Here is a 13,254-nt window from a genome sequence, read left to right on the forward strand (position 1 = left end):
CCCCTACTGGTCCCCTTCTTGCTGTAAACGCAACCTTTTGTCCTCTTCACCACTTCACTCCTACCTTGCTGTTTTCTTTTTCCTTTTCTTATAATGTTCCACCTTCTCCTGTTGCCTTTTCCCACCTTCACACATATGACCCACACCTGCACAAACACATTCTCTGTACAACAGAAATCCAGTGACTGTACACTTATTACCCCGATGAAAGCGTGAGCTGAAACATTTCCCTGCTTGACTTCACCTTCACCCTAACTGTCAGAGAAACAATTCTCTCGGAAGCAGCCCCTTTGATACATTCCAGTCCCATAAATGCTTACTATTCTTCAGATAATGGAATGCAGCCCCTGCTTGTATCCATGCAACAGGCTCTACTCATATCTTTACATTTCCCTATAGGATAGGGAATTCTGAAGTTTGATATTTTCTTTCCTTAAAAACATCATAACAAAGAGCCAGAGGTAAATCTTGTAACAATGTAGCCACTATTGGGGCTGTTTAAAAGGCACCCTATCGCTTACACGGACTCCAGCATCAGACCATACTAAGAGATCACTTTTAGAGCCACGTTCTGCAGCTTGTGCATTCAGGTTAAATGTCTGTTGTTTTTCCTTTACATACACTAACATCTATTTCTGTGTTTTTGTTTTTGTCTTTCAATATGTTTTTTTGTTTTCAATTCACAACTCTTTTCTCATCCAGAGGCGATTCCTCTTTGGTACAACATGTTTTGTGAAGAATGTTTAATAAACAACCCATCATAAACCTAAATTGTTAGTTTAAACAGTGCTTTGAAAACCGTGAATTCACTTCTAACCCTCTCTAAAACAGCATGTTACTTTCAGTGGCTTAAATAATTACTCACCACAGCAGCCATGACTTCCCCTTAAACAGCTTACACGATTAACATTCAAAAAAAGGCTTAGATTTAGAAGACAAGCATAAACAAATATAAGCTACACCTAATCCTAAAATGTGTTAATGATGTCTTCTCAAATGCATAGTTCTTGTATATGGTGTAAACAGTTAGCTGTACCATCTGTATGTTTTTGTTCTGCATGCAAGGAAAGTGTGACACGTGTTGTGTAGTGCTTCCTTTGAGAGGGTGTAAGGTACACTTATTAGAACTCAAACTTAACTCTCTGAAGAATGGAAATAAATAAGGAAAGGAATGTTTTTTGTGTATCTGTTAACATCTGTTACTTTATTTTAAAAAAGGAAGTATAAACGTTTTATCAGTAGGGGGTTATCAATATTTAGATAGGAATCCTAGATAGGAATTTCTACAATGTACAATATTTCCATCCTTAACCCTAACACTCATCACAAAGTCAGTATGCTGGGTTCTGTGGTGAAGGTTACTGTTGGATACAAATTGCTGTCTGATTCAAGAGATCCACTGAAAAATGTGATTAGATTTATTATGAACACTGTATAATTGCCTCTCTGAATCAAGAGCCAACTATTGTGGATAAGTCTGAAATATGACACTCTTCAGCCTACAATGGACTTAGCTATTATATAGTACTAACCACCTTCAGTTAAACCTGCACAATATGTCAGTCTCATTAGGTAATGTTAGATAACTGCACCATGTCAAACTAACTGTTTGATGTTGGGCCCTGGAAGCTCAAGAACCCCTTAATCACCCCACATCCGAATTCTCACAGCTGTTTAATCCAAATTAGGTTTCATTCATTCCATTAAGGCTTAGCTATAGAGTGTTATTCATAATATGTGCTGACAGACCCAGGTACTAATTGCTGACAGACAACACTGTCATGTTACCTTGCAATATAAACATTGTCACAACAGCTCACAGAGATGTGAAAAGGATGTTCCTTTTGAGTATGTGTAGAGCGTCATTCAAAATAAACTTTGGTACAAATAAGGAATGTTTGAAGAAATTGTGGAAATATCCAGGAAGACAAGATGGAAAATCAATTTGCAACGTACGTTCTACAAACAAACTGTCATTATAGTACAAACATACCGCATTCATGCAAAGGCAATGTATACTTTACACGTTTCACATGTGACCACAGTCATGCTGTTTTTCTCTGTTTACATGCATTTGTTGTTGACAAAGCATTTCCTTACAGCACCTTTCCTTTCTCACTTAAACAAGTCCCTGAAACAAGCCTATACTTTGTTTCTTTGGTTAATTGGTAACTCTAACCCTTCCCCCTTTCTCTATCTGCTAAGCTAAGGCTTGTACTTTGCTGGTGCTAATAGTGAGCTCTTATGTTTTAAGGACGGACAAGAGGGCATATAAAATGTGCAGTAATTTAGGTACCATGGTCTTTTTATTCTTGTTGGTGACTCTTGAAGAAAGTAATATAAAGCTTTGCATGGGGTACATCCTATACCTTCGCTCCTTTAGTTAACAGTGAATCACGTGATAGAAAATATTTATAATTTCCCCTTTAAACTCAGTAAATATCTATGGATAAAGTTACCGACAAAAACTACTGAGCGGTAGCTGCAGACTTTCACCAAAGCATGCCCAAACTGAAAGCCTGTATGGCATCCATTTACCCAGTTGCTGCCTGATGTATTATTGATATGAAAGATATCAGTATCTCACAGTCATGTTTGCTTGATTCTTTTTCACTATCATGATCCATCATAAAAGTTGCATGTGAATACTTGTATATATTAACCTCATTAACTTTTTGATTAATTAAACGAGATTCATTACACCTTTCTCGTCTGTTTCTACAGCCAATCATGATTAGAATACCACTCTGATTAAACAATCAATTCTTCTTAACGTCATCAAATACAATCATCGCCTCATCCTTTACCCAATATCCCCAGTACCTGAGTGTGAGGGGACTGCGCTGTCCTCTGATTGGCTGAGCTATCACATTGTTGTGTGTTATGTTAGGGTAGCTGAATGTTGAGATCCCAGTTAAATTATTCCGGTAATCCTTACCAAAATGATTTTGTATCCTTGTATACATCTTGAATTCCACCAAGACAGTATAATTATACAATACACTTTATATCAAGTACAGTATTACAGCTCCTTAGGTGCAGCAACATGACAAGAAAAGATACAGCTAACATAAATCATCAGATTAGCAACAGTGGATGACAGTAGAAAGATCATTTACTGTAAGCTTAGCTCTGTGCACGCCAATAATGTCCCACAGAACCCTGCTAACAGGAAGTAACAGCAGATTCTTAAATGATAAACAGCTCCACTGTAATTGTTCAAAGGCTTTTGCTCTGAACACGCAGGCAGACACTGTAAATTGTTTACTACTAGTAAGGAAAGCAAACTCACAGTAAAACAAGTGACTACTGATGATATTAAAGTATGCCAGACAACAAGTCACTTTCTCGCAGCTCTAAACACCGAAAGCACCTTTAGTGTAACTTTTTATTATTTTGTGAAACAAAAGATAAACTCCTGTTTTCTCTTTTTTTCTCATTCCAGTTCAATGTAATTGCTATTTTATTATCTTGCATTTTGTTAATTTAAAAACAAATTCAAAACATTACAGATGCATGATGTGAAGTTATCAAGGGGTGAATAAACTATCTTTCTTAAAGGAGATAATGTTATTACTGTGCAAAACAATCTTATAGTTGCTATTATGTATATCGAATGACTTCAGAATGATATATATATATATATATATATATATATATATATATATATATATATATATATATATATATATATATATTTATGTCATCAAACAGTAATCTAAAACCATTAGATTTAACACCTTTTAATGTGGTGACGTCATTACAGGATACACGCAGTTTTTTTTGTGCTGACACCTAAACTTTCTTGTTGATTTGAAAGATAATAAAAACCTGCCAATCTATTATTTTGGGAGTCTGAAGTTGGCCGTTATAGAAAGTACACACACACACACACACACACACACACACACACACACACACACACACACACACACACACACACACATATATATATATATTTTTAAAACAACCGGTCTATGTAAATTTAAATCATGCATGAAAGGAGAATTTTGGGAATAGTTTAAGAGGTTTGATCTCTTACCTGGGTCATGGAAAGGCACCAGAGCAAAGTTATACAAAGTCTTCTTTGGTCTATTCAGAGAAGTTTCCAAAATCTTGGATGCTCCTTCAATAACCTGCACCAAGTCGTCATACATAGAGCCCGTCACATCGAAAACGAACGCCAAGGTAGAAGCACCCTCTGGAATGTCTTGATCTGTCCCGCTGATGCTGGCATCCTGTGCACGGGACAGAGACAGAACGAACGCTAGCACTGAGCACAACCGTGCCACGCTTCTACCCATTATAAAACTGCAGGTCTGCAGGAAGAAAAATATGTAATGATCCACTAAAGACTTAAAGGGGTATTTTCCCAAATCAGGAACGTCATTTGCTCAAGTGAAAGCCAATATAGTAATACTAATGATTAAAAAAAATAATATTGCAAGAAAACAAACCAAAAAAATATTTTTGGCGTCCTTGGACATACGTTGCTTAAACCTTTCTCTGTAAAATTCCTAGGTGAATGTCCTCGGTTTCTGATGTTCTAAACACACTCCCAGTTCGCTACAAGTCCTACAGAAGCTGTTTGTTCGGATCTAAGAAACCCTAACACTCACTTCAGCCGCTGAAGAAGGCAAGCGGATACCTTATAGAGAGCAGCTGCACTCTGATTGGACAAACTCGTTTTGGGGATTCAAGGGGCCCTTGTCTGGATGATTGTTAGGTTTCATTTTAGAGGTCAGTGTACTACAGTATACAGATCTCTGAATTCTAGAATAATTGCAGCTCCTCATGCATACCTTCACATAAGCATGGGTATTTAAACTACGCACCTCAACCTCTGCCCTTCCAAACTAACATAACCAAATATATATAATGTATTGTTTGCTGGTGTAAATACCATGCATAAAACACGTAAATAAACGCATGCACACATAAATGTATATGCTAACTGTGTTTTTTTTTGTATATGTTTTATTTTGTTATGCTAATGTACCAACTTGCTACAAATGAATGATTCCCACAAATAAATAAACATTAAAAAGTATGTACCAGGTGATTTTTTTTTTTTTTAATTGTCAGGTTTAAGCTTTTGTTGGGTTGAATCCTACAACTATTCTTCATTTTTTAGATTTTGCAGTTTAACTTCTGTTCGTTGTACAAATAAATGTTTGAATGCTTGAATCCCTATTGGGTCTATCCCAGACCAGAAAAATTCTAAAAGGATCATCTGATCTGAAAAATGCTCAATGTTGACATCTATGTTGGTTTAAGACGTTTTTTCGCTCACTACATTCTTTAAGCATTACTTATTCGTTATAATATCCGCTTAACAGACCTTTTGCACTGCACCCTGTGGCTCTGTAACAGCGCAGACGCTGGGCACTAACACGCGACCCCGTATACAACAAGTACGATTATGCAAAACTACACTGCACGTTGTTTTCATATTATTTCGGTTTTTTTTCAGTATTTAATGACACCCTTTGCCAACTGTTCGACATACAGTAAGTGCCTTAAAGGGAAAGTCTTACAGGTGTCACGTCATTTGCTGGTATACCCCCGACACTTGTATACAAACTACTGGGCAAGAACAGTTACTGGTCACGCATGCGCAAATTATTTTCGTGGCTCACTACAGGAACCGCCCATTTGAAAGACGGTGCATTACGATTTTATTGAACTTATTGATTTAATTATTTATTGATAAATATGTTTATTACATGTACATTATGTTCGAATTGTTTTCTATAATAAAACCTGAGAAGTAAAACGGTACATATAGTTTAATTGGATTTTACTGCAGCTGGAAACTGGAAAATAGTTTACATAAAGGAGATCAGATGCGAACTAAACACTTAACACGGCTGTCAATTATCTACGTACCTATCTATATGAAATTATATTAAAAGTGTTTTCTCTACGTTAGGTATTTGGCAGTATTAACAACAAACAACTACAGATTAACACTAGAACGGCCAGGGCCCTCAGTTTGGTGATTTTCACTTTTAAAATTGCAATTACTCAGCGTGTGTGAAATATACGTGGTTGTCCGTTCTTGGGTTTTCCTACATACGTGTATTAAATATCCTGACGGCGTTTGAAAGGCAGGATCGCAAAAATGAAAAAGTTGCCCTCCTACAAATAATTATTATATATATATATATATATATATATATATATATATATATATATATATATATATATATATAATATATAATACATCTGATTCGATTGGTCTTCTGACTGATTCGATCAACCTGCAGCCCTTATATAAATGAAACTGAATACAACGAAGTATGGAGTTGACAGTTTAGACCAGGTGGCATGGGGTATTTCATGCTTTTATTCTTTTCAAGAAATGCGCAGACAGTAATAACTAGGAAAAACTATACTGGCTTCTTTGAGAACATGTTGTGGTTGTAAACCCCATTCTTTTTATTTATTTGTGTTACCTTATTTCAATTATGTCTGTATGAAAGCAGTTTTGTCCAAATGTTTGTTTTTTATTTACAGATTGTTTGCATATACATGCTTTTTTATGTCTATAAGCTAAATAAACATTTATTTTAAATTGTCGGTACTTTATTTCGTTTGTACAGTTTTGTACAACAATAATATACCTGTATGTAGACACGTTTCTGTTCAAAAGTTCTTTTTTTCGCACCGCTTTTTACGCAAGCTTCAATTTAGTAACATTTTGAGAGACTGGTTATTTTACGTTTAAAATTGTGTATGATTTTTAGATAGATATGTCAGGAAACATATTTTAAAATATGTTTATTTTGTTTTTACATTTCAGTGTGACATGTGTTTGGGATGGGCCCATCTAGATTGTATTTCCAAGCAAGAAACTTAAAGCATGAAAAAAAATCACTGCACCTGTAATAAGTGCTGCTTTCAGTTGCAGTTCAGTCTAGGGGTGTGCCAAATCTGTAGTACATACAAAAAAAAGTATAGTTGCAGGGATTTGTTAAATTATAAATGTTGTTTCTCTTTTTTGTCCACATTCTATTATAGCACACTGTGCGCATACAGTGTATAAAAGTATTTTAAATGGAAGCACACTGTACAGGCACCTCTGAAACACTCACCAGATAGTAGAAACATGTACATGCATGATACATTGTTTAAATACAAATGTACCACTTTTTGATAACAGTAAAATACTAATCAGAAACTGATATTTGCATGAAAATTGTCTGAATATAAAAGTACCATTTTTTGACAGCAGTAAAACACTTATCAGAAACTTGTGTACATAGAAAATGTTTCAAATATACATTTATTTTTACTTTTTTGCTGGCTTACTGTGTTCCCTTATTGGTATTTTTAAAGTAAATATTTTTCTTTGTAAACATACATTTCTAGTTGACTTTTTCTGGGGGTGCTAATATGTGCTGCAGATAATAGATGCCGCTTTTGTTGGTGGATGCTATAGAGCAGTGTTTCCCAATCCTGGTCCTGGGAACCCACTGTCTGCTGGTTTTAATTCCAATTGAGCTCTCTATTACTTAACCCATAATTAAACTGATAATTTGCTTAATGAAAACTTTTTAATTGCATTCAGCTCTTACAGTTGCAGAGTTCAAGTTAGCTATATCATTTTATAAGTAACTTGAACTCTGCAACTGTAAGAGCTGAAAACAATTAAAAAGGGTCCAGGGTACAGAACCACTGCTATAGAGAACAATTGTACTCCTTCAGTACAGTACAGGGCTTCAGCTGAAAATGATAATGTTTCAAATCAGCATAACATTTGTGAAAATGGCACATGTTAGATTTTGATAAAACATTGCACATACCAGGATAAAGCTATGTTTGGAAAAATGCTAAGTGTAGCTTTCTACTCTAGTTTCTGATATGTGGTAGGTTAAACTTCAATGAGTAACAAGCTGGTGGACTGTGAGTGAACTGCAGGTGTTCCTACAGTATTGAGTCTGTATTCCTATGCTATGTGTGTGCTTCAAAAGTGATAATCACCTACACTACCTTTCACATAGTGCCTTAAAGTTATGCCTTTACACAACACTGTGAAACGTTCCTTGTTGCTGGTGCCCCTTCACGTTTTATTTTTACTTTTTACACCTTATTCGGGCAAGGCAGGGCTCACAGTTTAGTTACACAGTGACTACTGAGTTAATAGTTATAGTAAATAGCATAGGCAGTAAATAGAAACAAAACCTCCTAAATCTTACAACATGAGATAAAAAATTTAAATAACTTTGCACATGTGAAGTTTTTAACATCTAAAATTGTATTCAGTGAAAAGGTATAATTGATGTTGTATTAATACTTTTAATATTAAAATACACAGCCAATTAACTAATGTTTTAAGAATCATGGTAACAAAGAAACTATCCAAAGGAAAAGTGCACATGTAGTTTTAAAACTTTTTATACGATCAATAATAATAGTACTTCCATTTCTGTACAATTGCTGCTCTAGTAATTTGGCAAATTGCTCCTGATATGCAGCTTTTAGAAAGCCAACTCACTTAGCATGTTGTAAATTCACATGCTCAATTAATTTGAACTTGCAGTTCTTCATTGATTATTTAATATTTACTGTAGTGTTGACCTCTTCAGTTTCAAAACTCCATCTGGCTCTCGTTATAAAAACAGTGAAATGTATGCATGTGGTGTATCGTTAACATACAAATAATAACCTGAGTACATAATCACATAATAGGGCCTTATTTTCCTCCAGTACAAAAAAATGAAGAAAACAGGTTTCTGTCCTGGAGCAAGTGAGGAGCAAATCAACACACAGATTATGCAGCAGAGCATCACAAAGTAGGTAATGTACTAGAATTAGTTGAAATATATATGTACCACTTCTGTAGCACAAAACACCTGTCAGAATCTTTAAAAGTACTTGAAATACAAGCATACCATTTTTTAACAACAGAAAATACCCGTCAGAAATTGGTACATGTCATTAGAGTACTTAAAATATAAATTAACTTATTTTTAACAACAGCAAAATACTTATGATAAACTGGTATGCAGATGTAAAGAGGTATAACAGTTTTACAGTAGTACACAGCCATTTAAAATACTTTAATAGTGATTTAAGAGATGGTTTTGTTGGTGTAAGAAAAAAGTTATATAGTAATATTATAAAGACCATTTATTTGTGTTGCTGTAAGCCTATGTTATTTTTTAGATCAGATGACCAAGGTTTCAACCAGGGACTAAACATATACACAGCGTATATAAACATATAAGACAGCACTTACAGACTATTTTTACAAAATCACTTTTGGAGGTACTGAGGTTGAAAACCACAGAACTGAAACGTATTCTAGTATCTACAGCCAATAATTTACACAGACATAGAATTTGCAGTGTGCATGCAAAAGATGGCAGGCATAACAATTTAACAGATTTCCAGGAAAATTCATAGGATTTGTGAAGCTACAGTAACTCTGATTCTATAAAACAGAACGAAATGGGACTATCTGCAGGTGTAACAGTGTAGGTGAACTGAAGCTTTCATGTACAACTATCCAGCTGATTTAGGTTCCCCAGTGTCTTATCCAGTAACAGCACTCCCACTTTGAGTGCAGAGGGAGTCCTGTGAGCAGGGTTCGAGCTACAAAGGAAGTCACCCATTGTCCTCCAGATTGTGAAGAGTGTTTCAGTGGTTCACATTCAAAAAGTGGGGCATTTCTAATTGGGTTTAAAAAAAGCGAGTCCAAATGGATCAATAATTGATTTAAACACAGAAAAAGGAGAATTCAACTATTTGGCATCAATTGCTTTTTTTTTCCCCCATTCCGTAAAAGTTATCGATGAGAAACTGTTACATTGTATTTTAATGAATAATACTGCAACATCTTTAGATGCAGTCACTGCTGCCATCTGCTGGCTGTCTGCACAGCATCTGGTCTCTCATTGAAACATTTCTACTGATCTTAGTAGTGTGATTTTCTTATGAAAAAAAAAAAAAAACAATAATAATTACAGAACATTCTGTTAAAAATGAAACTTTTCCTATAATTCTTAACATTCCTTGCCAGGTCAGAACACGAAGACACAGAACAAAAAAGTAATACTAAACAATGATCCGTTTTAGGTTAAAGAAGAAAACGAAAACATGTATTGGTAATGAAAGAATTTGTCCGTAACATAAAAATTGGGTTGATACTTATTTTGGCACTATATATATATAAAGGTAGAAAAAATGTTTTTATGTATTCAATATATTTATTATTAGTTTACATTTTGGCACTTTTTTTTTTATTTTTGAAGGCATATTTAGTTCTTAAAAACATGTTTTACAAAGTGGGGACATCCCCACAATGTCGTTTTTTCAGGAGTTACTATCTTTGTGGGGACATTTTCTCAAATTTTGTCAGCACATTGATAGTAATAGCTGCCCACACGCACACACAAACAGAATAGTAGTGCCGCTCTTATTCAATACCCCAAATCCTTGATTAAAAACCTACTTAATCTCCCTAAATCCATCTTTTGTATTAGGATACAGCAGCACATCAACTCATTCAAATACATCCCCACACCACCCACTTTTTAATATGGCAAATCTTATCTTCACAACCCCCTGTTGCACAACCTGGCAGTTCTATTCATGGAAGCCACTGATTATGGCACCTTGCCGCTCTAAATAACGTTCCACACATCCCCACTGCTATCACCAAGTAACTGATGACAGCAGCATTCCCATTGTACCCCAGCTCTGTGCAGAACAGGGGTTGTTTGTAAATAATGAAACAGGAATAGAATAGAGAAAAGCTAATAGCTTCTATCCTGGCTTAATACAGTGAACAAAAATGTTGGGCGTTGGCAATCTAAAACCTAATTACTGTGGAATTATTACAGCACTTTAACTGGCTTTGTTTTGTACCGTTGTGTGCAGTCTGCAAATGTCAGTGCAGCAACAGAAAATTGCAGGGAGGCTTGCATAGCTTTTTACATCTAAGCAATCAGATCTGCTGCCATGTCGATATAACAATTGAAAGTTGTTTCCATTTAGTAGGTGATGATGGGCCTTTTTTATTTTTATTTATTTATTTATTTATTATTATTATTATTATTATTATTATTATTATTATTATTATTATTATTATTATTATTATTATTATTGTAATAATAATTTGGAATCAGCAATTCTTTTTTCTCATTTTATCCCCAGTTATTATGTTTTTATTTCAACCCGGCTCATCGCTGTCACCCACTCGCTGACTCGGGAGTCATCCTGCGAAACGTGTGCCGTCAGCTGTCCCCTTTGTTTCATTCTGCAGGCCCGCCATACAGCTCTGGACACTGCACTCTGATGGGCTATCATATTATTGTAAATAAAACAATGAATAATACTCTGTCTACTCTGAAACCCTAACCTTAAGGTCAGTATCTTATACTGCAGTCAGTATACATATAAAGTCAGTCAATATACATCTAAAGAATTAAATACGCATTTTGTTACTTAAAAAAAAAAAGACCGGTATTGACTTCCTGACTTCTTCCGAGGACAACCCACCCGGGCGGCGCTCGGCCAATTGTGCGCCACCCCTTGGGAACTCCTGTCCACGGTCGGCAGTGGAATATCCTGAACTCGAACTGGCGATCTCCGGGTCATAAGCCGCATATTGGGTGCTTCACTCGGGAGCCCCCTCTAGTGAACTATTGTTCACAGCGTAAAAAATATCATGATATTAGCACTTTTTATGGCTGAAATGATAGATAAGGCAAGAATTACAGACCAGCAGTAATTGGAATATGTGTCAGCAAACACTGTCAATATTGTACCTTTCAAGAGTGCTGTATTTCAGAGTATTGTTGTCTGCTTTTCAAACAAGCCGTCTGTACTTTACTTGATGTAAAATAGCCCCAAAGCTATATAGTAAAACCTGTCTAATCCATCCAGTCTACAAACCAGCATTCTGTATAGTGCAGCATATTTCTGGGGTCCTGACCAAATCTCTATTGAAACTAATGGTGTGATTCCCTTTACAATGCGGAACCTGTCCAGCCCAGAATCGGGCATGATTATTAAGTCTGTGTAAAACCAATTTAAACCTAACTGTGCAGTCTGACAACAAGTCGTGTTTTATTTTTTATAATCAAGTATGTTTTGTAAATGCACGCATGTTCCGTTGGTATGGTAACGTAAAATATTAACAGAAAAAGTAAAATGATACAATCCTTCATTTTCAGGGTATACCTGGACAGTACTTATACTATATGTACGGGAACAGAGTTTATTAAAGTGTTCAAATAATTTGTCATTTATATATATTTTTTAGGTATTGCAGTACCTCTGTAAACAAGCACATCGGTCCCAAGCAATGCCTATTTAGACAGGTTGTACTGTGTTATGACTGGACATTATTATGTAAGCAGATATCTGCTATTAACAATTTACAGTTATGCAGATGGAAATCTGACTACGTGTTAGGAAAACATAAATAATACTGGAGATGTTAATCAGAACAGAAATCAGAACATAAAGATGAGCAGATGAAATTGGTGCAGGCCTTTGCCTCAAGCAGAGTAGGAATAATCCATTCTTAATACACACACTAGCCTCAGTTAGTGTCTTGTAGTGTTAATTGCATGGTGTAAAAATGTATCATATTTGCAACTCGCTTTTCTTTCAAAACAAGGAATTATTTGGAAGTTCTGATATAGATTGCTGTACAGAGTTTGATCTTTTACAGATAGTTGATGAATTAGCTCCCATAAAAACTCGAACTGGAACTGTTTTTCGTAACTCTCCTTGGTTCTCTGTTCAGTTACATATTGTGAAATCCAAAGTTCACAAGTTGGAGAAAGTCTGGAAACAATCATGTCTCTTGAAATCCATAGGCAGATCAGGCATGAGTATCTTAAGAACTATAGAAAGGCAAAAATAAATACGACTCTCAAGCTATTTACCCTTAAGGTCTCAAGTATTATCGATTAGTCTCAAAAAAAGTCATTTAAAACACTGCAAAATAATACATTTACCCGCAGATAGAAAATATATCTAATATCTATATAATATATATATATCATATAGTATTATATATGAATTGCATTTCTGTTTTGTTTGTGCATTGAAATTAAACATTGAGCAGTGGCCTTGTTGCTGTCATGCTGTCATCAATCGTACAGCGAACAATAAAAACGAACACCAGCTGGAATATTTTACTTTTTGAACACAAAACATTTGTAATACTACATTTGTATGTGTCTGTAGAATGTATGTGTCTGTTAGGGTCAATTAAATAATTGTCTTGGCCGG

At 35.2% G+C, this 13,254-nt stretch overlaps 1 protein-coding gene across 2 annotated transcripts in view; it reads right to left on the reverse strand.

Annotated features, from left to right (window-relative positions):
* hmcn1 (hemicentin 1) overlaps positions 1-4,609 on the reverse strand; it is a 91,848-nt gene extending 87,239 nt beyond the window's left edge. For both annotated transcript variants that reach the window (XM_041271187.1, XM_041271186.1), the window contains exon 1: positions 4,043-4,609. In XM_041271187.1, the coding sequence (XP_041127121.1) occupies positions 4,043-4,304 (262 nt within the window). In that variant the 5' untranslated portion in view covers positions 4,305-4,609. The remainder of the gene's footprint in view (positions 1-4,042) is intronic.
* Positions 4,610-13,254: the final 8,645 nt, after the last annotated feature.

Source organism: Polyodon spathula, chromosome 14 (assembly GCF_017654505.1).
Source record: "Polyodon spathula isolate WHYD16114869_AA chromosome 14, ASM1765450v1, whole genome shotgun sequence".
Lineage (NCBI taxonomy): Eukaryota > Metazoa > Chordata > Actinopteri > Acipenseriformes > Polyodontidae > Polyodon > Polyodon spathula.